Raw genomic sequence first — 27,222 nt, 5'->3', positions numbered from 1 at the left:
GGACAAATATGTAACAGGTTCCTCTCACGATCAAGGAGGCCACAACTTAAGTGGTTTTATTTCTTTTTATATAAAATAAGCAAAACAGGGAGAACTGCAAATGACAGCGTGCAGAGAAGTCGCATGAATTCACCACAGACGGACTCAACGATCTCAAAGCTGATGTTCTGCCATCTGTTTTTTTCCAATAAACGTCTTCCCTGGAAGATCTCTTGTCCCTTCACCTCCTCTTCTTCCCAACACCCACACACCTGAGCAGCTCTGACCCGGGAATGCAGCTGGGCCTGGAGCCATCTCAGCTGAGCAGCTCCGGCACAGGGGACATCTGACACCAGGGGACATCTGACACCAGGGGACCACTGCCACCAGGAGATCACTGCCACCATAGCACAGGGGACCACTGCCACCAAGGGACCACTGTCACCAGGAGACCACTGCCACCATAGCATAGGGGACCACTGCCACCAAGGGACCACTGCTACCACAGCACAGGGGACCACTGCCACCAGGGGACTACTGCCACCAGGAGACCAATGCCACCATGACACAGGGGACCACTGCCACCAGGAGACTAATGCCACCACAGCACAAGGGACCACTGCCACCAAGGGACCACTGCCACCAAGGGACCAATGCCACCACAGCATAGGGGACCACTGCCACCAGGGGACCACTGCCACCAGGAGATTAATGCCACCACAGCACAAGGGACCACTGCCACCAAGGGACCACTACCACCAGGAGACCAATACCACCACAGCATAGGGGAACACTGCCACCATGGGATTGCTACCACCAGGGGACCACTGCCACCAGGAGACCAATGCCACCAAGGCACAGAGGACAACTGCCACCAGGGGACCACTGGCACTAGGGGACTGCTGCCACCACAGCACAAAGGACCACTGCCAACACAGCACAGGAGACATCTGCCACCAGGGGACCACCGCCACCAGGAGACCAATACCACCACGGCACAGGGGACCACTGCCACCAGGGGACCGCTGCCACCTCGGCACAATGGACCACTGCCACCAGGGGACCGCTGCCACCAGGTGCCAGCCACTGCAGTGCCGCAGGCCCGCAGAGCACACCAGGCTGCCCACCATGGTGTCCACCACAACAGCATCTCACCGGGTCTTTGTACCGTGCTTACCATGTCAGGATGTGCACACCAGATGTTTGAAGAAAGAAAAGGAAATGGGGACTCAAACTTTCCAGGTCACCAAGGGCAAGTGTGGGTCATTTCTACACAGACTTTCAAGCTACCAAATCAGGCTGTTCACCTGTGGGCAAAACAGGGACAACAGAATCCATCCAACTTAAATGGATGTTCCCTGACGTAATTATTTTATAGTATGTCACAGGATCTTGAATGAAAGGACACAAATGTTACTATTTATACCACTGAAAATGAAGTGTGCAGCTCAACGTTCTCAGATAGCAATCAAATTTCTCATTGCTGGTACCTCAGTTTTCACCTCCTTCCTAATTCCTGTCACACCCCATAAATTATGGCTACTTCAAATCTTCTCACTTACTGCACCTTCCTGAACCGGTGCAACCAAGATCAAACACCATCCTGTTCAGTCCCGTGGTGAGACATACGGCTGTTCTTACTGCACCTCCTTATCATCTTTAACCTATTTTTGTTTTCCTTTGCATCAACAACTTTGCATTGTTTTCCAAAACGGAGCAGAAATAGAGGCCTTACAAGGAGGCAAATTGTCAAGCCGAAGCAGTAAAGGCTCCATGGCTCCCCTAACACTTAGCATAAAGCAATAACGAACATTGGAGAGTTAACTGTAACGTCTTATATTTTTCAGTGCAGTCTCTTTGCACAGAAGATGCGTGTTGCTATTTCAGTCGCTACAGTTCGCATACAACTGTTGGGCTGAACTACTTACAAGTAAAAAATAGATCTTCCTAGCCTGTGTGCTTCAGAATAATTGTTTTAAAAAATTTAACCAAAAAAAGTACGGCTGAGGGAAATTTGAGCCAAATGAAAAACCAAGTATTTCACATGAGCAGCAAGGTAAGCGTTGCTGGGAGCTACGTGGTTAAACTATTCCAACAGCAGGCATAATGTATCCTTTTTTTTTCCTAGTATTTGGGTACTTACTGGGCAATTCATCAACACAGCAACACACAATAGTGTTTACTGTGTGATCCATTTCCTAACTGTAGGGGAAAGGGACCTGGGGTTCCTGGGGACAGCAGGGTGACCATGAGCCAGCACTGGGCCCTTGTGGTACCAAGGGCCAATGGTACCTGGGGTGGGTTAGAAGGGGGGTGGTCAGTAGGTCAGAGAGGTTCTCCTGCCCCTCTGCTCTGCCCTGGGGAGACCACACCTGGAATATTGTGTCCAGTTGTGGCCCCTCAGTTCCAGCAGGACAGGGAACTGCTGGAGAGAGTCCAGCGCAGCCACCAAGATGCTGCAGGGAGTGGAGCATCTCCCGTGTGAGGAAAGGCTGAGGGAGCTGGGGCTCTGGAGCTGGACAAGAGGAGACTGAGGGGGGACTCATTCCTGGGGATCAATATGGAAAGGGGGAGTGTCAGGAGGATGGAGCCAGGCTCTTCTGGTGACAACCAGTGACAGGACAAGGGGCAATGGGTGCAAACTGGAACACAGGAGGTTCCACTGAAAGATGAGGAGAAACTTGTTCGCGGTGAGGGTGGCAGAGCCTGGCCCAGGCTGCCCAGGGAGGTTGTGGAGTCTCCTTCTGTGCAGACATTGCAACCCGCCTGGACACCTTCCTGTGTAACCTCATCTGGGTGTTCCTGCTCCATGGGGGGATTGCACTGGATGAGCTTTCCAGGTCCCTTCCCATCTCTGATGTTCTGGGGTTCTGTGATCATCCTGGAGTACAAAATGCCAGTGAACAGTGTGTGCCGCGGTGGAAGAAAGGCATTTCTGACAGGGCAGTGGAACAGATACACCGCGGCAGAACCGGCTGAGAGGGGGAGACTTTGGAAACATCGGGCGTTCAGGCGTCTCCAGCTATGAGAACCATCTAAAACAGCTCAGCAACACCTCTGAAAGCACCCAGAACCCAAGAGCCAGAACGGCGACAACTGAACTGCAAAGGATAGTATTAGTGAGGAGAAAAAAACAGCAAAAGAACCCAGATACATAGCAAACTTCTAATGGCCTTTTCTTAGCTGTTTGTATTCTGCGTACGAGCTCCAGATTCCTCTAAGTTGTAACAGCATCCAGCCTTCACAGCGTGTTTACGCTCTTTCCCAAATGACTGCTGTGGCAAGGTTTCTATTAAAAACCCCCTTTTTCCTGCCTGTCATCGAAGATGTCACATTTGACTGTCTTTATATTTTATAATACATCAGCCAGGTACTGCTCCTGCCAAAAACCCAAATCTTCCGGGTGTTCCAAACTCTAATAGCTTATACAACTACCGGGTTATTCTTTTGCTTTTAATAGTCTAAGACACTGAAAAGAGGAGAAAATGTAAGTGTTGCCCACTAAGCACTATGCAGTGACTCCAGCCATTGTATGCGATTTCATTTCATACATCCAGCTCTCTGAGGAAATAATGCCTCTCCAGCTGAGTTAAGGAGCCATTTTCACATCCATTCCCTTTTCTGAAGCCACTAAAGGAAAATCAGAGCGATGCACTTTTTAATGACTTTGGCATAACTAAAAGAAAACTTCACTATATAACAGGAAGCCAGTTTTTTCTCCTTATTTGGCAGTAAAACATGTACTGATTGTGAACGTGGCTTGAATACAAAATATATTGTAATTGAGCTGTATGAGCATTTTAGTTTTAAGATGGCACTTCGAATCTTCCTCCCTCCGTTGTATGATCCACAGACTACAAGGACTTAAAATTCAGTTTCCCATTGTTTACAAAGCAGACTAAGACAGTTGAAATGCTTATTGTTTAGGAGCCATTATTTATCCACAAATTAAAATAACAAGTAGCTGCAAAGGTTATACATTGCTTTCAGTGATACTTAAATGCTGAGCTCCTGTGTTATTAATTCACATGTTTTGAGAAAAACACCTTGGAACAGCAAAATTGTTGTACATGGGGTGGCAGTCATTCCAGTCCAGTGTCCTCTCCCTTATCATGGCTTCAACCAGCCATTTTAAATAAAAATCCTGTTCCGGTCTGTTTTGAGATAGAATGTCCCAAGGGAGTTTTGTTCTATTGCCCAATAACTTGGAGACTGGCCTGTGTCCCAAATCCTTTCCAAGGCTGTCTTTTTTCCTTTTAAATTTGTTGCCAAACCTTGAGGCTGTTGCTTCTCTTCTAGACCTCACTAAGCTCTTGGCCATACCATTCCCCCCATGGGATATTTCTTTTCCACAGGGCTGTGACAAGGCAAAGCAAACAGCAACAAATTAAAATTAACTAGAAAAATAAATAGGGAAAAAAACAATCATCCCTTAGTCTTAGATGAGTACGTAACCAAAACTGGCTGTGGAAATTCCCCAAGCAAAAGTCACAGGAGGCTGGACGAATATTGTAGGCAAGTATCTCCACCTGTCTCTTCTTTTGCTCCTCTGGGGACACGGGCTGCAGGCAGCAGGACACGGGGTGACAGCCCAGATGGGCCTTTGGTCGCATCTCACCTGTTATACCAAGTATTTTAGCCCTGAGGATTCTATCATTCTAACTAGAGGAATAAATGTCACTGGCATGACCAGAGCTCACACACCTCGGGCACAGAACGAGAGTCAATAGAGCTGGTGTGTCAGCGGGCAGACGGCACATCTACCGCTTCAGACGAGACAGAATGAAACGCTGAAACGGAAAGATCAGGCTGGAGGTCTCCACATGAGATCACATTTCTCTCTTAGCACGTGCATATAGAGCTGGAAATTCACCCACAACACAAACCAAGGCGAACTGGTTTCTGATCAGCTTTGGCCACCTGTGAAATGAATTTTTGCTAAATGCAGATGTTACAAAATCAGGAGGAGCTGTTGACGCTCTGGAGGGCAGAGAGGCCCTGCAGAGGGATCTGGACAAACTGGAGAACTGGGCAATCATCAACCGCATGAGGTTCAACAAGGGCAAGCGCTGGATTTTGCACGTGGGACACGGCAACCCCGGCTGTACAGACAGACTGGGGGACGAGATGCTGGAGAGCAGCTCCGCGGAGAGGGATCTGGGGGTTCTGGTCGATGGCAAGTTGAACATGAGCCACCAGTGTCCCTGGAGCCAAGAGGGACCCGTGTCCTGGTGCACCCAGCACAGCACGGCCAGCCGGGCAGGGGGGATTGTCCCACTCTGCTCTGCGCTGGGGCGGCCTCACCTGCAGCATTCACTGTGTGCAGGGCTGGGACACAGGAGAAAAGGAGATAAAGCTGCTGGAGAGTGACCAGGAGAGGCTACGAAGCTGGTGAAGGTTTGGAGGGGAAGCTGGGTGAGGAGCAGCTGGAGTCCCTGGGTTTGTTCGGCTGGAGCAGAGCAGACTGAGGGCAGAGCTCATGGGCTGCAGGTTCCTCAGCAGGAGCAGGAGGGGCAGGCTGAGCTCTGCTCTGTGACAGTGACAGAGCCCAGGGAATGGCAGAAGATGTGCCAGGGAGGGTCAGTGGGACATGAGGAAAAGGTTCTTCACCCAGAGGTGCTGGACACTGAACAGGCTCCCCAGGGAGGGGTCACGGCCCCAACCTGACAGCGTTCAAGAAGAGACTGGACAACGTCCTCAGACACACGGGGTGACCTGTGGGGTGTCCTGTGCAGGGACAGCAGTTGGACTCCATGACCTGTGGGTGTCCCTTCCAGCTCAGGATTTTCTAAGATTCCACTCGGAGGCTCCCGCTGGTTGAGCCCCGTCTCTGCGCTCACGGGGCTGTGCAGAGGCAGCACCGCATCTCCCTGATAGAACCCTGGGGCACTGCCAAGGGGGATGTGAAAGGATCCATTCATCCCGCGGTCAGCAGTGGGAGCGCCCTGGGCCTCCCGGGCTGCACAACCCCGGCAGACAGAGGCAGCAAATCTGCGCTCATGTCCCACATTACGCTCCCTCATGCAGAGAATTTATGGTAGAAATCCAGGAGAAAAAAATAAAACACGGCGACATGTTGTAACAGGCTAAAAGGTATTTAATTGTTTCTACAGTCAAAGGGAACCACTGAACTAATAAATGGGTTGTTACTCCTGTGAGGGGAGGACAAGTGGCACATTAGCTCATTTTGTTATTAAATTAATACCAGATTAGTGTGTTTAATTGATCTAAATTGTTCTAACCCAGCTGAGGTTGGCATGTTCGAACCAGCTTGATGTAGGCATGTCATAATTCATTAGTTATTTTCCTTAGCCAGACTAGGGAATTTGAGAAGAATCAGGTACATCGGAGGAGCAAAAAGGCATAAGAGACCGGTGGCTTTTCCCTGGCCATTTCTCTTTCCTTTTCTACTACAACTCTGCTGTCAATCTCTATTGCCAGCTGGAGCTGAGCCTGCCAATCACTCTGACACTCTGCATCTCCCAAACCAGAGACTCTCCTGTGACAACTGTTGACTTTGGATTTAAATATTAATCCTCACAGCATTATTTTTTACTACCTGCTGTAGAATTTCTGCATGCACAAGAATGCTCGTGAGGACTTCATTGAAACGGGAACATGACAGAATTGATAAATCTAGTGACAAGAGCAGCCAAGAAGTGAGAGAGACTTGTGTGCTGAACACGCAGCTCAGCGTGTCACACTCCCCGTGTACACTGTGTGAACCCGGCCTTGCAGTGCGCTTGGCATTTTACAGAAAAAAAGAGATGAACCAGTGACCCAGGCAGCGTGAAACAATATTTTTAGGTGCAAAGCCGCTGTAACTCAGCGTATGAAGCTGGAACTGTTGTAAGGCTGCTGTTATGGTCCAAAACTAGCAATAGAGAAAAGGAAAACTATCACTAAAGAGGACCACTGCATTCAAATGGGAAAGATCTTCCCCCTGCAGAGGTTGTGTACAGCTTTAGAAACACAGTGTTTGGGCACTGCTGCTCCCTCCGAGCACAAAGCTGTAAGTGTTACTGATGTGTTGTGGGAACATGCACATTCACTTCTCACCGAAAGACTTCAAACCTGCAGCAGGTCACAACAACCCTGCAGCCTCAATGCTCACCCTCGCTGGAGCCAGGCTCGTCTTGGTGACAACCAGTGACAGGACAAGGGGCAATGGGTGCAAACTGGAACACAGGAGGTTCCACTTAAAGATGAGAAGAAACTTCTTCCTGGTGAGGGTGTCAGAGCCTGGCCCAGGCTGCCCAGGGAGGTTGTGGAGTCTCCTTCTGTGCAGACATTGCAACCCGCCTGGACACCTTCCTGTGTAACCTCATCTGGGTGTTCCTGCTCCATGGGGGATTGCACTGGATGAGCTTTCCAGGGCCCTTCAACCCCCTGACATTCTATGATTCTATGAACGCGCAGGCTGCTCCAGGCTCCCACGCCTTGTGGAGATGCTCTGTGCACACAAGGCTTCGCTGCCGACCCTGCCTGGCTCAGGGCTGGCACACGATGTTGTGCAGGGCAATTACCGCTTGCTGCCAAAACATCCATCTGTGCCAGCTCCAAGGAGAGAGCAAGGACCAGGCTGCTTAGTGCCTTCCTCCCCGCAAAGCATCTTTGCAAACTACTTGGGTAGGAGCTGTTCTGGACTAATAAAACTGTCCCTGGGAGAGGGTTTCCTCCTCATCCACTTCTCTTTCCTGGACTAGGGATTTCTTCACTCAGATAAAGCTGGAAAACCATCACTTTGCAAAAGCTCTCAGTGCCGTGGATGAACGAGCTGAGGAAAGGGGCATCTTACCTTGCGTTGTCCCTCCCGTGTGACTTCAAGAAGTTCATATCACGATATCTGGACAGGAATGCTACCAGCTGGTCGTTTGTCCTGCAAGAGTAAGAATAAAAGATGCACAGATTACACTGGGAAAACGAGTATGTTTCATTTCTAATTGTTCTCATTCGGAAACCATCCGCAGGCTCCTTGAAGGAGAGAGCTGCTGAAGCAACTTCCATCCTGCTGCTAAACCTCTGCTCGGCAAAGGGCACTTGGAAAGCAGCACAGCTTTATTACATCTTAACGAGCTTCATATCAATTCTTGGCAGATGTTTTGAGCATTTTAAGAGTATGTATTAAGTAATACTGCTCAACACTTTTTAAGTCTGAAAATCCAGCTGTGAGATGACTGCATCGATAGTCCCATTTTACATGGTTTGCTATATCTTTCCTAGGGAATTAAGTTAATTATCTATTGGCATTTCATTTGTTTTCATCCTTGCAATAGGGAAGAGGCCAAGGTTGGAATGCATAAAGGAAAAGAATTTGGATGTCAAAATCCCAATATAATTAATAGGACCAAAGGAATTTTGAAGGTTAATTCCAGTTACTATGACTGGCAACCTGACACCAGTATTTCAGAATTTCAGCTGACATGTATTTATGTATTCATGCTTGACAGCTTTTGTGATCTGCTATTTCTTTAACAATGGAGCAAAAACATTCTCTATTTATCTAGGTCAGCATATTTTGGAAAACTGAATAAATCATATTAAAAAGATCTTCATTTCCTGAGCTGCATTCAAAACCACAACGCTGTAGATACACCACCACTTAAGCAATGGTCTGTAATGGACCTGATGGCAGAAAAACTAAAGATAAAACAGTTGTCAGTAGCGGTGTATCTTGAAAACATTTCATTATTATAAGCCACAGAAAACCACGTTAAACCAGAGTCCTGTACAAAATGTGTTTAACTTCTGGGGTCAGGCTTCAACAACCTGGAAATGTTACCAGCCTAGCAAACCATCTTCGCATCTCATAAAACCAAATATTTCCATCATCACAGGTAGCATTTCATTCCTGAACTGATGAACAAAGAGCAAGTTAACCACTGATTTCACCTGGACCAAATGAAGCATCTGCCCGCAAACCGGGCAGAGTGACAGGGCTGCGGGATCCCGAAACCCCCGGGTCACGCTCTGCGTCTCCACTTGGCAGCCTCAGAAAACTGCTTTCTCTAGGGTAAGCTGGGCAGATTTCCACATTTGCTGCTCCAGTGACTCTCCATCTTACTGGGATGAATAGGCATTTAGTGAATTTACTTAGCGATGCTTCCACATGAAATGGTTTCAATGGCCGACATCTTCCGGTGAGTTTCTAGACAAAAGCCGGCACGCAAAGATGATCTTCAGAAATATAACCGAATTTGGAAGTGCTTGTGCTTTCATTTCCTTACAGGATAAAAATCAAATCAACCAAAGTAAAAATCCACACCACTCCATAAAACATCATCATTTCTAGACTGCTCACCAGCCCCTATTTCACTATTCACCCAGTGGATTTAGACTCGAGGTCGCCCGACAAACTTTTCAATGCTTTGGACTTTTTAGATAATACTTATAAATGCCCGCATGATTTTTAGCTCTCAAAATAATTAATAATTGACACTTTCCCACTTCTTGAAAACACGGGTAGCATCTTCATCCTACTTTTAATTACTATTTCTTTTTTTTAAAAAAAAACAAAACAAGAACAGATACATTTTTTCCTCTTTGCCAATTAAGTATGCTTCTTGTCAAGTGTTGACAACATGGGAATAAAACATCACATTTCCATTTGGTAAAACTTTCTAGCTATTTGACATTTAGATTTATGCGGTCAACCAATTCTGCGCTCAGCATGGGAGCACATTGAATTTCTATTAAGCTTTCATTCAAATTGCTGCTTCTGGCCCCAACACCAGGAGGATGCTGCGCACCACCTCCGAATTACTCCATCACATGACATTAAAAAGAAAATCAAAGGTATTGAACATGCTATAGATGCTAATGCAGTTGCTAAAGTTCAGAAAGCTTTGCCTCTCGGGGTATATTTCCTACATTCCTCCGGCACAGATCGCTACCGCACTTTAGTGTACGGCACAGCAGAGTCCCCAACAGCATCACGGTGCCCCTGGCCCTCCCGAGCAATCTTCTACTGACCATCACGGTGTCACAGAAAGTAACAAGGGCAACATATTTCTAGTATTTGCTTCCCAAGAAGGAAATATGAAAGTCATGCTGATAGAATAGTTCATGCTGCTGATTAAAACACAGTGATATACATCTTACACTCCTACCAGTTTCCCCAGTGTGCAGCACAGCACGAACACAGACCGAGGAAAAGCCTTTCTGCAATGGGTGCATGATGCTGGAGCCGATGGATGCACCACACAGCTCCACCTTCATTGCCTTTTGGTTTAAATTCCCTCGGAGGCTGAGGCACAGGGGAGAAGGAACCCTCAGCTGTCCCCTGTGCTGTTAGCGGGGAGGGAGGATGGTGAGAGTAGAGGCTGAGAGAACACGTGCAGTTCTCGAGTGTGCAGCACACAGAGGGAATCGGGCAACTCGTCCTCCAGGAATCCTGATGTGCAGTTCTCTGTGCATGTGGGAGGGCTCCCACAATGGGGAAACAAAGCGTTTTCAGCTTCGTTGCTGTAGATTTGGTGTCAGCAGTAGCAGGTCTGCCAGCTGGGATGGGGTCCTTCTCCAGCAGAACTGCACTGAGGTCACCTCAGCAAGGTCCTGCTGTCCCCACAGCCAGGGTGGCCGGAGATGGCAGGGACAGCGTCCCGGGCTCAGGGTCAACATTGGAGGTCTAAGGAAGAGAAAGGTGAGTCACAGAATCCCAGAATGTGAGGGGTTGGAAGGGACCTGGAAAGCTCATCCAGTGCAATCCCCCCATGGAGCAGGAACACCCAGATGAGGTTACACAGGAAGGTGTCCAGGCGGGTTGGAATGTCTGCACAGAAGGAGACTACACAACCCCCCTGGGCAGCCTGGGCCAGGCTCTGACACCCGCACCGGGAACAAGTTTCTTCTCATCTTTCAGTGGAACCTCCTGTGTTCCAGTTTACACCCATTGCCCCTTGTCCTGTCACTGGTTGTCACCCAGAAGAGCCTGGCTCCATCCCCCTGACACTCCCCCTTTCCATATTGATCCCCAGGAATGAGTCCCCCCTCAGTGTCCTCTTGTCCAGCTCCAGAGCCCCAGCTCCCTCAGCCTTTCCTCACACGGGAGATGCTCCACTCCCTTCAGCATCTTGGTGGCTGCGCTGGACTCTCTCCAGCAGTTCCCTGTCCTGCTGGAGCTGAGGGGCCACAACTGGACACAATATTCCACATACAGTCCTATAGCAAGAATGGAACTCGGAAGATGTTGCCAAAGCAAAGCAAGGTCTGCTACTCCCGTTTTCTCATCGACAGCCCTGGCCAGGGGCTGAGGTGTCCCAGGACACACGCAGACTGACCAGGCACTCAGTAAGCTGAGCATCGCAATAATTTCAGAATATTCTGTATACACTGGGGATCGAAATGGAAAACTGGAAAGAGAAACACTGACTCTGTGTTTGCGTTGTCTGGCCAGGACACAGAACGAGCGCGTCCCCGTGCACAGCCATGGCCGAACGCCGCGGGAACAAAAGGCAGTGCTGGGCTTGCTGGTTTTCAGCAAATCCTCCAAGTCCTGGTGACTAATCCAAGCAAAGAACAGAGATCCCCTTAGTTTACAGCTGTGAAAATAGATGAAGAAAGTCTTTGGAGAACCTGAGAGAAGGAAAACAAGCGATTGTTACTTTTGGAAGATAGTGAAGGCAAATATAAATGCCCTTGATTCAGGAAGGTACTTTAACGCATGGGCAACTTGAAGTGTGGAAGGAACAGCAGTCACTTCAATAGGACTATTCATATGTCAAAACTTATACAATTGCATAACAATTTGGCTAAGTTAGATCAAAAGTTCAGAAACGTTTGGCAGCACACAGGTACGAAAACAAGATAGTTTGATTCTGTGTAGGAATCAGACGAAGAAGCGAAGACCAACTGCTCTGTTGGATGCTGGGGTTGGTCTCTGCTGTTTCAGACTTGACGAGGAGTGCAAGGGGCTGCAGTGCATCTGTGTACAAAGTACAGATCATCTCTCTGTCTCACAGTCATTTAATTTCTGCTCTATCAGAAAGGTAAGGCTAAGTAAATGTTTTCAGACGTTATACGTGAATGCAGTGTTTCTGCTTGGAAAGCAGCTCTCGTGCTGGAGAATTCTCTTGTTACTGGCTGAAGGTTTGAGACAAAATCTAATGAGATCCGTGGAGGTCTCGCTGGGCTTCAGACTCCTCCAGGCAGCCCCATTCTGCTCAGCCCTGCTTCACCACCCTTGCCCGGGCAGGAGCAGCTCTACTGCCCCGGCTCCTGCCAGGTGCTTCTCAGCACTTCATTCCCCAGGAATACCCACACTGTCCCAGCTTGAAAGTGTGGCATGAATTTATCCTGAATTACATGCACAATCCTGGGCTAGGAACAGCTGCTAAGCTGAACCCAGACTTAATGCCATTTTTAATCATTATTTCCTGGCATTACTGTCTTTTCTTCTCCTGTGTGTCTGCTCTTCCATGCAAGCATCAGCACTGAGAATTGGGTTCTGCTACCCCTTCCAGGCAGCTGTAACTCACTTTAATCACGAATGCGGTTACTTGTAAATTACAATGCTGGAATATGAAAAGTTAGAGCAAGACAATTAAAATGTGGCTTTAAAATGTATAAAGCAGACCCGCTCAGTCCTGGTTCTACGTTTCTCCAGAAGCAAAGGGCAAAGTCTGTTGGAAGCAACAGTATCTTGGCCTCTTAGCGGTTTTTCTCCCCAAGTACTAATCTAGTGTGAATGTGATTTTTGCCTTTAGTGCTTTTGTCACTATTGTGATCTTACTGCCTGCAAGACTTTTTTTCTTATGCTTTTTTAAATCTGACAGGTAAAAAATATATTAATGCTTTTCTTATTGCTACATACGTAGGACAAAAGGAACTTTTTGTTACCCTGCCTACTGACGTACTCTCAGCAAAGGAAATGTAAGAGTGCCTGGTTGTGAGAATTCACAGTACAGGTCACAGTAAGTAACTGCTGTGTTAACCATGCGACATTATGGAGACGAAAGGGAACAGCGGGATAGGAGATTCTACAGGCTGCCCAGCTCCCTGCAAACCTGCAGTTCGAAAAGCGCACAAGAGTGACGATGACAGTGACCCGGCACCGTGGCACCCGGCAGTGCTGGCAGCCGAGCACCGACGGCCCTGCTGGCAATGCTGCTGCAGCCACGGCCCCGAGACTTCTTTTCACGCATTTACCACATTTTGCAAAGACAAAGGCTGTAATCCCCAGAAGAACAACACTGGAATGCCGAACTGAAACGGCCGTGCTGCAGCGACCACGACAACGCTGTGCCCTGACACCGGGGGCCGAGGGCAGCGCCCGGACTGAAGCAGCAGGTCCCACTGGACACCGACGCGCACATGTTAACGCTGGGCCGTACGCCGGCTTTGGGTGCAATTCTGAGCCTGGGTCACTACAGAACAACACACCCACTTGGGAGGAGATGGCACACTGAAAACGGGTAGAAATGTTAATCACGATTCATTGAGCATCATCTAAAAGCAAGCCTGCGAGCTGCTGTACAGGATCGTACGGCCGCAGCCCAGGGGTGAGCGCAGGAGGGAGCAGCTCCTGCCGTGGTGGGTGCCACAAACACCCAGCGGCTCTGCCCTGGGCTGGGTGCTGCTTTTGTCAAAAACAAGTTTCTCTTTGAGTAAATTTGCCTGTCAGCTAAAGCTTCATATTAGCTGCTTTCCTGAAAGCCAGATACATGTTTTGATAGACATAGCAATGGTATGCAAGGTCGCCAGACTGATAAGAATGGATGCACATCTCGCAAGAGGGCAATGGGAAACAGGTGACCAAAAACTGACCAACTGAGTATAACATCCCGTTCAAGTGAACACTTCATATAAAAGTGGGAGATCACGAGGATCTCGTCCCTTTTCCTTATGGCGACATTAGGAGAGGGCCTTGATCGTCGTCCCTGCGAACTGAGGCCAGTGACAGACTGAATCCAGCTCCGGTTGGCTGCAGAGTCCAGTCCAGGACTTCGGGTGCCGGCTCTGCAGTTGCTGAGACTTTCAAGATTGGTTTTGTATATTTTGTATTATTTTCTCTATTCCTATTAGTAGCATTAGTAAAACATTTTTAATTGTTCCAACTCTCTTCTCTCTGTCCTTCTTTCCCTCCCGATCGCCTGTGCTGAGTGGGAAGGGGGGAGAGGGAGGGGCAAGAGGGGGAAGAGGGGGAAGAGGAGGTTAACAATACATCTGCCAGGGTTTGATTGTCACCCCTCAATCTAAACCCTCGACAGGTGGGTGCTGGAGGGGCAGGTGAGCACCATGAAAGCAGCTGAACAGACAAAAAACCACAGGAACAAACACAAAGGGGGAAGCATTTGGGAGAGTAGGGCAAGGAGGCTGATGTGGTTCGGAGCGGCAATGAAGAGCCTCTGATACAAGAATGATGAAGGCAAATATATAGTCTGAAAAGGTAAGTCAAAGCTGCTACAAGGGCCCAAAGCTTTGGTGTTTTCACTCGTCCTCGCCCGACTCCTTCCCCAGGGTCCCTGTGACTGCAGAGCACAGCCCTGCAGAGCCCAGACCTACAGCAACCCGCAGCTCTGTGCCAAGAAACTATTTCTAGAAGGTCCCTAGAGAAGAAAAAATACTTCGGAGAAGAAAACTGGAATTATGGGGCAAACTCATCTATCCACTCAGAGTTACGCGTGATATTACTCCACGGTTAAACAGGCAGATGTGCGCACGAGAGCCTGGGAGCGGAAGAGCTTGAGTGTCTTTGATTTCCTCCCTTCTTTTCAATAAATTCTAATAATTATGATTAAGGTCATTGATTTCAATACACCATTAATTTAATCTTACTTAACACATTACTGTGAAGTATTAGGACATACCACCACTGCCAAGAGCCCTGCGATATGAGAATTCCTCCTCTGTCCCCGGCCTGGGGCTGTCCTGCGCCTGTGTCCCCTCCATAAGGACCCTGCTCTGTAGCTGTGCAGCCAGCACACACCTGGTGTGCACAGCATGCACAGGTAACCTCACAAAACGGTGCCACAGCAGAATGATTCAGCAGACAAAAGCAAAAGCCTCCAAGGCCTCATCCTGAAGGAAATGCCTGTAGCAAGATCAACCACGCAAACGCGGCACAACAATACAGAAAACCCCTCTCACTGCAGGGTTCAGCTTTCGGACCCTGGATATGCAGCCCGACCTTCGCGGTGACGCTCCCAACTCCCCCTCTGTCCCCAAAGGCAACTTAGTGCAAGGGGAGGCTCAGGGCAGCCTGACCCTGGCTGTGGCAAGAGAAAAAGACTCTGCCACCTAAAAATGCAAAGAAAGGGGAAGGCTATATTTAGCCTTCGCTATCACAGAACAAATATTAGCATGGCAGGCATTGCTCAGAGAAGCCGATTCCCACAACAGCAGTCATTCGTAAAACGTACCATGAAAATGAGAATGACAGATATGATTTCAGAGGCCAACTGCATGTGGAAGGCTCCAGGCGACTGTTAGCACCTCCGCTTTCACAGCAGTGTTGTCTCAATGCTTGGCTTTGTCTTTCAAGTCAGGTTTAACAGAGGAACAAGATAATGGAAGGAAACTATTGCCTTAGCAGCTCAGCTCGCTCGAGAACCTGAGGGTGAGAGTTCGGGGTGGGAACTCGCACCCGTGTGTCCCCCAGCGTTGACTTTGTGCGTTTGGATGCTCCAGACACCGATCAGTCATGGCTGGGACGCGGCTGCTCCCAGCGCCGCGCTGCCAGCGCTGAGCGCCTCTCCATTTTATTAGCGACACAATCGTCTTTGCTGTACTTTCAATTACCGCTTCCCATTCAACCATTGTCTGCCGCCTATGGAAAAGAAAAGAACTAACAGAACCACAAAGGAGTGAAAGTCTTCTTTAAATGTCACGCTGCTAAATAAACCTCTTCCTAGTGAGAGTACATGAATGCTTGCGTACAAAGGAGATCTACTGAGAGAAAATGAATATACTCCGTCTGCTTCCCGAGCCACTCCACAACCTATTTTCTATAAATTCAAGGCTTCAGATGGCATTCAGGAAATAAATAAATAAGCTCACTGCTGACAAGCAGCAGCACATGCTTAAATGAAAATCCTAAAGAGACCATATAAGAGAATTCCACCAAGGATTAATGAACAAATGTGATTAAAACTATCTACAGCTCTGGACTGCAGCCAAAACGCTGCCAGCGGTATTTGATATGTAAATGCTTAAAACATTTGCTATGTGCACAGCCGCTGATGCAAAGCCTCTATAGAGTTTCTTCATCTAATTAGAGATATTGGTTTAGCAAACTTTGGAGTTTATAAAAACCCTCAACGTCTCATTATTCTTTTAAAATAGAATATTCATTTGTTTGGAATGTTTTCCAGCTATATCCCATGAAACTCTGAAATGCCTTTGGCTAATGAAAAACTCCAGCCCTGTATCAGCTAATAAACCCTACAGCTTTTATGATCAAATACTCACCACATGCACTCATTAAAACTTTTTAACTTGGTGCTTTGGACTTTCTTGAGCTATTTGCTAGGCATTAAGTAATCTACTCAATTTCCAATTATTTTATAGTGCAATTTCAACACAAGCATTTAAATTTATCCAGGATTTTATCAAACACACTACAATACAGCGCAATCACTGTGTGTCTGATATAGTAAAGCACTTAACAGCATGTGCTTAACTGTAGCACACTTGTAGCTCTCCTGGGTCACAGTCTGCGTGCCCGTGTGTTGGGAAGCAGCACGTGCAACGATTACACAAGATCGAGAGCTGGGAATTGCCCTTTAACTCATCTCAGATCCCTGGGCACATGACTAAGGAGACTTTTCCAGGGACGTCAATCCGGTGGTACCTCACTTTGTCCATCCCTACCAGAGATACAGCGCACAACTCACCCATGGTTTGACATTTAACTCGTTGATGTTTAGAAAACGTTTTTAAAAGATCCCCTTGATCCCAGGAGCGCCTCTGAGCTGATGTGAGGAACTCTCTGTGACAATGACATCTTCTGAGCATCCCTGCTGCTGCGATACAAACTAGAGAAATGAGAAATACACCGTCCTGTGGCACCATGTCACATGCAGCTCTTTTTTCCCTATTTTAAAGCAACCTATGTATTCTACAGCAGAATTAGGAAATCCATTATTTGAAACGGTTTTCCTTTCAAAAATCTAGTTTTATGCAATAGTGAAGCCTAGATGATCCATACGCTTATCAACAATGAATGACCTGAAAAAAACGCTCCTTCCAAACGTGCAGCTGCACAGAACCTGGTGCACATGAAAATAATCACAGAAAATCAGCTACATGCAGGATGAATTATTCCCTAAATAACCTGCTGTTGATGCATTCAACTTAGAGGCATTTGGCTAGAAAGGAAGGAAACATTTCGCCCTGATTTGTTGAACAATTTTCTATTTATTTCTCTATTCAAGTTTCAGCACATCGCCACTAGTATATATGTATATTTTCATCTTGCTAGCCCAGACATTGAGTGCCTGGCAGATAGGCTTTGCTAAAAAGGCCTATAATTGCATCATTCCAACAAATATTTTTAAGTTAGATGTGTGTGTAACTTTGATAAGGGCTAGAAAACTGGTTAAAGGTATATATTGTAGTAAAGCAAAATTCCTTTCCCACCACATCGACAGGAGACACCAGTTCAGTTGAACTGTGAGCATGGAAGAACGCTCATTTTTCGGCAAAACCTGTTTCTCAAGCCTTGCTGACATTCCTGTTAGTCCTATTTGGAAATTAAAATAAGGCAGACTGGTGAAGAGAACATAAAGCAATGTGGGGTTTAGACACTTCAAACTCCAGCCTAATCCTAATCCCTTGTTCTTGATGGCACTGGGGAGGCCAAACCTCAAACCCTGGGGTCAGTTTTGGGCCCCTCACAACAAGAAAGGCCTTGAGGTGCTGGAGCGAGTGGAGAGAAGGGAACGGAGCTGGTGAGGGGCTGGAGCACAAGTGTGATGGGAGCGGCTGAGGGACCTGGGGGGTTCAGCTGGAGAACAGGAGCTGAGGGGAGACCTTCTGATCTCTGAACTGCCTGAAAGGAGCTTGGAGCCAGGGGGGTCGGGCTCTGCTCCCCAGGAACAAGCGCCAGGACCAGAGGAAACGGCCTCAAGTTGCGCCAGGGGAGGTTGAGGTTGGATGTGGGGAACAATTTCTTCCCCAAAGGGCTGTGGGGCATTGGAACAGGCTGCCCAGGGCAGTGCTGGAGTCACCATCCCTGGAGGGCTGGACAGACGGACATGAGGTTCTCAGGACATGGGGCAGGGACAGGGGTGGGTTGTGGTTGGACTTGATGATCTTGAGGGTCTTGACCAACCAAAATGATTCTATGGTTCTACATTCACTGTCCGCACCATGTGGCAGGCTTTCAGAAGACAAGCCAACAACATCGTCACTCTGGTTCAAAATGAGTGCTTCACAAATTAAAGGTCCAAAGGGAGGAAAAGCATCGGCACAAGCCAGGGCAGGTGAGCTTGCAGGGACTGTGAAGAACTTCACGGGGAGTTTATCACACGCAGCCCGATGGGTTCAGACACACAACGAGGCCAATGCTCCCAGTCACTTTAGCTGCCCTTCCACTAATAGCTGGCATTAGCACTTTAGTCAGCAACTCTCCAAGGTAGCTGTGGTTAGGATAAATGGAAAGAATTGTGATTTTCATGATAAAACCACACCGGTTGGGTGGATGACATTAGTGAGTCCAAGTCTGAACGTCTTTAACCTTTTTCTATTAAGAGCGTATGAAGTGACTGAACTCAGAGTGCAAAGTTAATGAACACATGCTATCTGCTGAAGATTCAGTGCAGAAAGGCCAGTTTAATATTATACTGCCAAAGGTCTATCCTATTTTACATTTCCATCTATCAGGAAGCAGAGTGTTGACATAAACGATCATTTTGATGGGCAGGGAGCAGGAAGCAGCAGTGTGCATCAACCTGTCAGCTACACGGCTTTAAGCCATGGTGCTATTTACATTGAGATGCATGTTTAAAGAGGATTCATGCCCAGAATCTCTAAATGAATTGATCTTATTTACTTAATTTTAACCCTGTAAGGAAAAAAAAAAGTCTGTTACTTTCTCTCTTTTCAGTATATTCCTATTTAATAACTTTTATGACAATAAGGGTTTTCTCCCACTAGAAAATATAACTTTGGGATAACAGAAACATTGGTAAATGCGCTTTGCCCATTCTTCTACCAGGTGCACGCTGGAAGAAAGCACAGTACACAAATCAACCATTATTTTGTTCCTTAAAATACTAATATTCTTAGTACCCTCAACAGTGAGACCAGTTCCCTCTTGTAATTCCTTTAATCAATGAAAAGGTACTTTCCTTCCATCTTCAGTGGATAAGTGCAGAAGACTGAATTTCATCCTGTTTTCAGATCTGTAATGCTCCCAAATCAGTGCAGTGCACTCAGTTAGCATAAGCCAGCCCATAAGCCTGGCCCTGTGCTCTAGGAACGGGCTGTGGAAATCCTGACACCAGTTTTGTGGTGTTCCCCATTCGCAGGCCAGGCTGACGAGGCCCTGAAGGGATGTTGTTAGCACCGTCTTTCTATCATTCTGAGAACTGCTCTGTTTTTCCTTCCTGATGTGTTTTACAGTCGGTAATTCTCCACAGGAGAAGTTCCTGAGCAACCATTTTTTTTCCATAAGGCCTATTCATTAATGTGTCAGAGCGGCAGAAAATATAATTGTTGCCAGTCACTACATGACGTAACAGCTGCTAAAAGGTATTTGCCAAGCCAACTTCTCCCAAAGTTGCCTTTACCTGATATTAGAATAACAAGCCAATTAACAATATGGCATCAATGCAGAGATTAATACAGAAAACTATAACACCACCTGGACCAGAACACAGGCTCCTCCTATCCAGGCCAGGGCATCATGTACCAGGTGCAGCACCACAAAGCGTTAAGACCAACACCACCATCCCATCTCACAAAAAGAACTCCATAAATTTGCTGAGAAGTATGGAAAAAAAATGGCAGTGAACATTTGCCTAACCAGCTGCTAATACCCAAGGATATTTAATTATTAAAATGAAACATGATAGATTTTTAGGTTTATCAAAGCACTGGGATTTGATTTAGTACAGAATGATGCTCCCTGCTTGGCGTTTTTTCATGTGTTTATCTGCTGTTGCATATTCATGTTGAACCTCATCTGCCTACACAATACATCCCATTTCGATGAAAACAATAATCACTGATTAAATAAGCAAGTGGAGTGAGCTGCAGAAATTATCAACAAGTCCATTACTCAAATTAGGGAGACTTTGCTTCAAGAAAAAAAATCTAGATATTGGGCTGCTGAGTGGGATCTTTTGGTTTGTTTAGGCCATGTATATTCTACATTGCATATTTTATATCCAGCATTTTTTTTCACCATCTCCAAAAATAAATTACCAAGAGTTTTGTGTAAAATAAAAATTAAAATTAAGTATGAGCATAGATTGAAAGAAACAGTTCATTTGATCTAATTTAAACTTTCCCACAACCAACTGAAATTTTATTTGTACAAGTCAATAAGAAAAATTATTTGCTCATTAGGTTGAGTAATTATAATAAAAAAATACTCACTTTCTTCCAAGAAAGTGGAAGAAAGAGGTTTTCAGAATGGTTTATGTGGAGTAACCTCAGAGTAACCTTCTCTGGTTGGATTGTCTCACCACCATCACAGTAAAGAATTTCTTCCTAACATGTAATCTAAATCTCCCCTCTATCCAGTAGATGTAACATAGATTTAAAGTCTGTCATTGTGAGCTGTGTCCCTCAATCAGCTGCAACAGTCTTGCAACTGAGAACTCATGAGAAATCTTTGCTTTGCTGGATATATTAATAGTCATTCAGGTGCCACTTTTCAGCTTAAATGACAAATTTTAGTCATTTCTCAGTTTCTGAAATATAACTTGCTCTCACTCTGACTACATGCTGCCCACGGGCCGTGATTCACCCCATCACGCTCACCCCTTTGCCGTGCTGGGCAATGGGGTGAAATGAGAGCCATAAAATTGGCCAGGAGGGAACACCATCCTGCCCACAGAATCCCAGAATGTGAGGGGTTGGAAGGGCCCTGGAAAGCTCATCCAGTGCAATCCCCCCATGGAGCAGGAACACCCAGATGAGGTTACACAGGAAGGTGTCCAGGCGGGTTGCAATGTCTGCACAGAAGGAGACTCCACAACCCCCCTGGGCAGCCTGGGCCAGGCTCTGCCACCCTCACCGGGAACAAGTTTCTTCTCATCTTTCAGTGGAACCTCCTGTGTTCCAGTTTGCACCCATTGCCCCTTGTCCTGTCACTGGTTGTCACCCAGAAGAGCCTGGCTCCATCCTCCTGACACTCCCCCTTTCCATATTGATCCCCAGGAATGAGTCCCCCCTCAGTCTCCTCTTGTCCAGCTCCAGAGCCCCAGCTCCCTCAGCCTTTCCTCACACGGGAGATGCTCCACTCCCTGCAGCATCTTGGTGGCTGCGCTGGACTCTCTCCAGCAGTTCCCTGTCCTGCTGGAACTGAGGGGCCACAACTGGACACAATATTCCAGGTGTGGTCTCCCCAGGGCAGAGCAGAGGGGCAGGAGAACCTCTCTGACCTACTGACCACCCCCTTCTAACCCACCCCAGGTACCATTGGCCCTTGGTACCACAAGGGCCCAGTGCTGGCTCATGGTCACCCTGCTGTTCCCAGGACCCCCAGGTCCCTTTCCCCTACACTGCTCTCCAACAGCTTGTTCCCCAACTTATACTGGAACATGGGGTTGTTCCTGCCCAGATGGAAGACTCTACACTTGCCCTTGTTATATTTCATGACCCTTCATCCTCCCGGTGAGATCCTGAGGCCCTTCCACAAACTTCCGTTAAAAGGAAGGTGAATTAAACGAGGCCCGTCCCGAAGCTCCTCATGGGCCCTCCCCTCCCTTTGATCCCCGGGCTGCTGAATCAACCTGTCGGAGCGCATCAGTTCAAAGGACCAGAAGGCAAAATGGGGAAAACGGGGTCAGGCTAATGGGATTTAACATTAATTCTGCACCAAGCCTGAAAAGATGGAAGAACAGGGCCTGGGGGGTGAAATGGATAATGAACTGAGAGTTGATGGAAGGAAACTTAATTGGTTTTAACAAGAGAAGGTCACATTTTGTTACCATTATTTGGGTTGAGCAATAATCTTATTTTGACAATTTGTGTCAGCCGATGACCTGCCCTACTCTTTGTTGTGACTGTTTTGAAGTCGGTGGAGAATGCAGTGCTGGATAAAGGGCACAAACACGTGGCAGAGAGGAGGTTTGAGTGAAAAAACATTGAAGGAAACATGTAGATCTATTAACTGATCTAACTGGTGCTGAGGAGAAGACAACTGGGAGGCTGGTGGTCCCACTCGCTGCTGTGCTCAACAGAGCTGCAAGCAGTGGAGATTTATTGACTCATGAGAGCAGAAGAGGAGCGAGGTTCACTTCAAGCAAGAAAAGACCTGTGGATTTACACCAGGCAGTCTGTCTCCAGCTGATCTGGTGCTGCCTGGGGACAGGGGGTGACCTGGAGCAACGTCCTGGCTGCCTCTCCCCTCCTGGGCTGCAATGGTTCACAAACCTGGAGCTCCTCCAGGCGCTTTGTGATGATAACCAGCACCCATATCTCCTGACAGGCCACATGTGCCAGTTTCACATACAGAAGAAAGATAAGGGTGTTTCAGACTTCAGCTCTAGATCTGTAGTTGCCCCAAGCAACAGGACTTGAGCCCTGTGGGAACAGTTTCGGTGCCTACGCGATACCACCCATGCGAAGGCTTAGCAATGACATGGACCCTCAGAATGAGCAGAGCCATGGTTCCTGCCGGCCCTTTGCATCTGCCTGGCCTGGTGCAGCCCATCTTCCGAACACAACAATCCCAGTCAGCGCTAAAACATCCTCCAAGGCTGCTCCAATTATTTAAAGCCATAATGTGACGCAAATAATTAATTCAGATTTATAGACCTTTTACTCTTCAGCTGACCCAAGAATACATTGCGGCAAGATTACTGGTTAGAAATTACCTTGGGGCAAGAAGCTTTTAAACAGAGACCAACTCTCTGTTTGGAAAAGACTTGGCCACAAACCAGTTCCTGATGTGGCAAAGAGTGCAGTTATCCTGATGAAAGGGTAGAGATCAGAAGGTCTCCCCTCAGCTCCTGTTCTCCAGCTGAACCCCCCAGGCCCCTCAGCCGCTCCCATCACACTTGTGCTCCAGCCCCTCACCAGCTCCGTTCCCTTCTCTCCACTCGCTCCAGCACCTCAAGGCCTTTCTTGGTGTGAGGGGCCCAAAACTGACCCCAGGATTTGAGGTTTGGCCTCCCCAGCACCAAGCACAGTGGAACAATCAGGATCATTCGAAAGCACAAAGCGTGCCCAGAGGTGTCCCAGTGTCTTCTGATCCGCGCAGGCTCCGCTGCACTGAACACCCACAGGCATCGCGTTGGGTCAGAGACCTGAGAGCTTCAAGGGGTCGGATGCTCTGTAACACCGGGGGTTACTACTGCATCTTATTTATACAGAAGCGCTTTTGAAAAAAAAAATCTGTTGTTCCAAAGCAGATTTAATTCTCTTGCAAAGTATTTCATTCAAATCAGCCCTTCAGCTCATTCAATAATCCTGAATTAAAAAAAAAAGTTAAATTGCATAATTTAATATCCAGGCAAGACCAGAATTTATGTATAAATTGGTTGAAAAATCTTTAGCGTAAAACACCACACAAATCTTACATTTTTGGCCCTATTTTGGAAGAAAAGAGTTCATCTATTCATCTATTCCCCTCCATTCTATTTCAATATCACCACTGAAAGACTGAATCAGAATAACATTTTTGCTCACCCACTAATGGCCTTTTGGTTCAAAACTATTTAAGAGTGACTTGGGAAAGGTATAATAGCACATGTTGTTTCATCTTCACTTTGAACTGCCACCAGATATTATTTTGCAGCTGTTTTATTGTAAGTGGCATCCTGAAATCTAAGCTAAAAAAGTGTCTTAATGGCAATTTCAACAGATTTTTAATTTCCTGAGAGAATTCAGTGAGGCCACGAAGGGAGAGCATGTTTAAAATGCAATGCTATAATAAGAATGTTTCCCTCTTTCAAGCAGTTTTAGCTTTTGGAATTCGATAATGATTTTACTAAACTTTTGAAAAAAAATCCCCCAAAACCCATGTGAAGAGAGATTAAAGAGTTTCTTAAACCCCAGGTAAATTTACCCCAGGTAAATACCTGGGGTAAATACCTCAGGTAAATACCTGAGTTTCATAAACCCCAGGTAAATACCACAAGGACCTGTTTCTCTCAGCTCCTGTTACCCACATCGCAATTAAATCCACACAGTAAAAGCCACTTGAAGCAAAGCTGCAGGAGAGCAGGTCCCAGCTGGGATTTCCTAAGGCCCAACATGCCCCTGTGCCCGCGGCCAGGACGGGACGGCCAGGGGGAATTTAAAAGTACAAAAGCCACTCTGCACCAAGGACTCTTTTTTTGACTTGGTTACCCCAGACTATTTGTCCACAAAGACAAGTTGGAAGTGAAAAGCAGGTTTCATAAACTGCCCTGGAGCTGTGAAGGAGAAATAGCTGAGCTGGTAAGATCTCTCACCCTGCTCAGTGCCCCCAGCACAGCGGTTAGCCTTATGAAAATACTAGTCTGGGTATTATTCTAGCATCCTAAAGACAAAAGATGTAAGAGGGCTGCCTAGGAACCAACGGTGCACATTATCACAACATTTGTGCTGTTATTTTTTATAGATAAGCCGGAATGGTATCCAGTGAAAACCTGCATTTAATTCTCTTTTAGGAGACAGACTCTTCTTAGTCATAAATAAATCAATAAAATTGCATCCAGAAATCAAACGGCAAACAGATTAAAACCCTATGGCTCCTTGCTGGAAACTCTCGCTGTGAGCAGCCCCAGAGCCAGGACAGAGCCAGCACTGGGCCCTTGTGGTACCAAGGGCCGATGGTACCTGGGGTGGGTTAGAAGGGGGTGGTCAGTAGGTCAGAGAGGTTCTCCTGCCCCTCTGCTCTGCCCTGGGGAGACCACACCTGGAATGTTGTGTCCAGTTGTGGCCCCTCAGTTCCAGCAGGACAGGGAACTGCTGGAGAGAGTCCAGCGCAGCCACCAAGATGCTGAAGGGAGTGGAGCATCTCCCGTGTGAGGAAAGGCTGAGGGAGCTGGGGCTCTGGAGCTGGACAAGAGGAGACTGAGGGGGGACTCATTCCTGGGGATCAATATGGAAAGGGGGAGTGTCAGGAGGATGGAGCCAGGCTCTTCTGGTGACAACCAGTGACAGGACAAGGGGCAATGGGTGCAAACTGGAACACAGGAGATTCCACTTAAATATGAGAAGAAACTTGTTCCCGGTGAGGGTGGCAGAGCCTGGCCCAGGCTGCCCAGGGGGGTTGTGGAGTCTCCTTCTGTGCAGACATTGCAACCCGCCTGGACACCTTCCTGTGTAACCTCATCTGGGTGTTCCTGCTCCATGGGGGGATTGCACTGGATGAGCTTTCCAGGTCCCTTCCAACCCCTGACACTCTGGGATTCTGTGAGATGAGGACACGGGCCGGGCAGCTCGGGTGCCGTGATGCCCATCGCTCGGCACCGTGGGGATCCAGGGCTCCATCAGCTCCTCCAGCGGGCTCAGACACCAGCTCACGTACACCAACACACACAGAAAGAGAAGAAGGGCTGAACATCTAGCACTGTAATCAGCAAGATAATGCGCTGCCATGTACAAGAGTACTTTGAGTAATATCGCTATTCTAAAAATGTGCTTTGTTGATGCACCTTCAATCCGCACACACTGTAGAGGTGCCTGGATAGCCAAACCAGGCTCCAGTCTTGGGCATGCTTTCTTCTCTTGTCACACTGAGGCTGCTATGGAGAACATTTCAGAAGAACTAAATTTCCGAAAAAGTTGCTGAGAGCTGCAAATGTCACAATTTTCCAAAAGCAAAAGCTGCTTTCTAGCCTTAAACCCAGGACGGGAGGTGCAGAAAGAGCAACCACAGCTGCTGTGGCAGTACAGAGAAAGGGTGGGTCTCCCATCACCGACATTTGCCAGGCTGAAGAAAACAGTATGTTAACACCAGATGTAAACAACGTTTTTAAGCCACAATAATCTCAACATTTCACCCCACCCATTTGTGACCATGTTGCACCACTTTGCCAACCACTGATGATGGAACAGTAGAACAGAGAAGCGGGATAGCAAACCAAAAATATAACCTTCAAAATATACACACATCTCAAGCAAACGTGCCGGCAAAGTGAGAAAAGAGGAGTAGAAAAGGTTATTTGAGGGATTTAAGAGAGAAACACATCTGAAATTCTCAGAGAACACAGATTCAAGAAAAAACACTGATAAAGTTTGGTTTTGGACATTAAAAGAGATTCCCTGCGAAGCATTAAGAGTGGATTGACATCTGGCTTGCCAGATAAAGATATTCTGAGCAAACAAAACCACATACAATGTCAGCTACAATAGGGAGATAAAAACCTGAGGCGCCAGCACCTTAACAGATGTTGTACCGCTAAAGCTGCCTGGGCTGCACTCCCGTCTGGATGCACGGATAGATTTACCGGCGCTCCAGCTCAGGATGACACTCCAAAGGGCACTTGAGAGAACGCTGTATGATTCGCCTGGTGCCGGTACGTTATTCTAGCGGTAAGGCCGGCATTTCAGAGCAGCACCACAGCAGGCTGCTTCCGATGCGGTGCAAGGTCAAGTTCAGCCGGTGTCCGTCACACGGGCTCCCGTGTGCAGCACCAGCTCACGGACGGCCAGGGAGGGAAGATCGGTAAGAGCCAGCCCTGATGTCTGAATCTCAGGGAGACACAGAATTGTTTAAGTCAAACTGATAAGAAATCAGACAGAGAGTGGGACTGCCTTTTGAGCCAATGGTTTTGATGAGTTTTGGTCCAACATGGAATCACAGAATCATTTTGGTTGGAAGAGACTCTCAAGATCGAGTCCAACCACAACCCACCCCTGGCACTGCCCCATGTCCTGAGAACCTCATGTCCGTCTGTCCAACCCTCCAGGGATGGTGACTCCAGCACTGCCCTGGGCAGCCTGTTCCAATGCCCCACAGCCCTTTGTGGAGGAAATTGTTCCCCAGATCCAACCTCAACCTCCCCTGCTGGCTTTGGGATTTCTAAGTTGATAACCATCCAGAGGGCAGAACTGGGTCTCAGCCATTTCTCACAAAGTTAGAGCACTGTATGTGAAAGCTCAGTTCTTTGTTTCAGTTCTAAGAAGATATTTTCCTAC

General features: G+C 47.4%; 1 protein-coding gene across 2 annotated transcripts in view; it reads right to left on the bottom strand.

Moving 5' to 3' along the window:
- Window positions 1–27,222, bottom strand: part of XYLT1 (xylosyltransferase 1) — a 199,549-nt gene that overhangs the window by 35,907 nt on the left and 136,420 nt on the right. For both annotated transcript variants that reach the window (XM_082064507.1, XM_082064508.1), the window contains exon 5: window positions 7,778–7,858. In XM_082064507.1, the coding sequence (XP_081920633.1) occupies window positions 7,778–7,858 (81 nt within the window). The remainder of the gene's footprint in view (window positions 1–7,777; window positions 7,859–27,222) is intronic.

Source organism: Streptopelia decaocto (assembly GCF_964273445.1).
Source record: "Streptopelia decaocto genome assembly, chromosome: 13".
Classification (NCBI taxonomy): Eukaryota; Metazoa; Chordata; class Aves; order Columbiformes; family Columbidae; genus Streptopelia; species Streptopelia decaocto.
The sequence above is the reverse complement of the archived record's forward strand: the minus strand, read 5'-3'. Positions and strand labels throughout refer to the sequence as shown.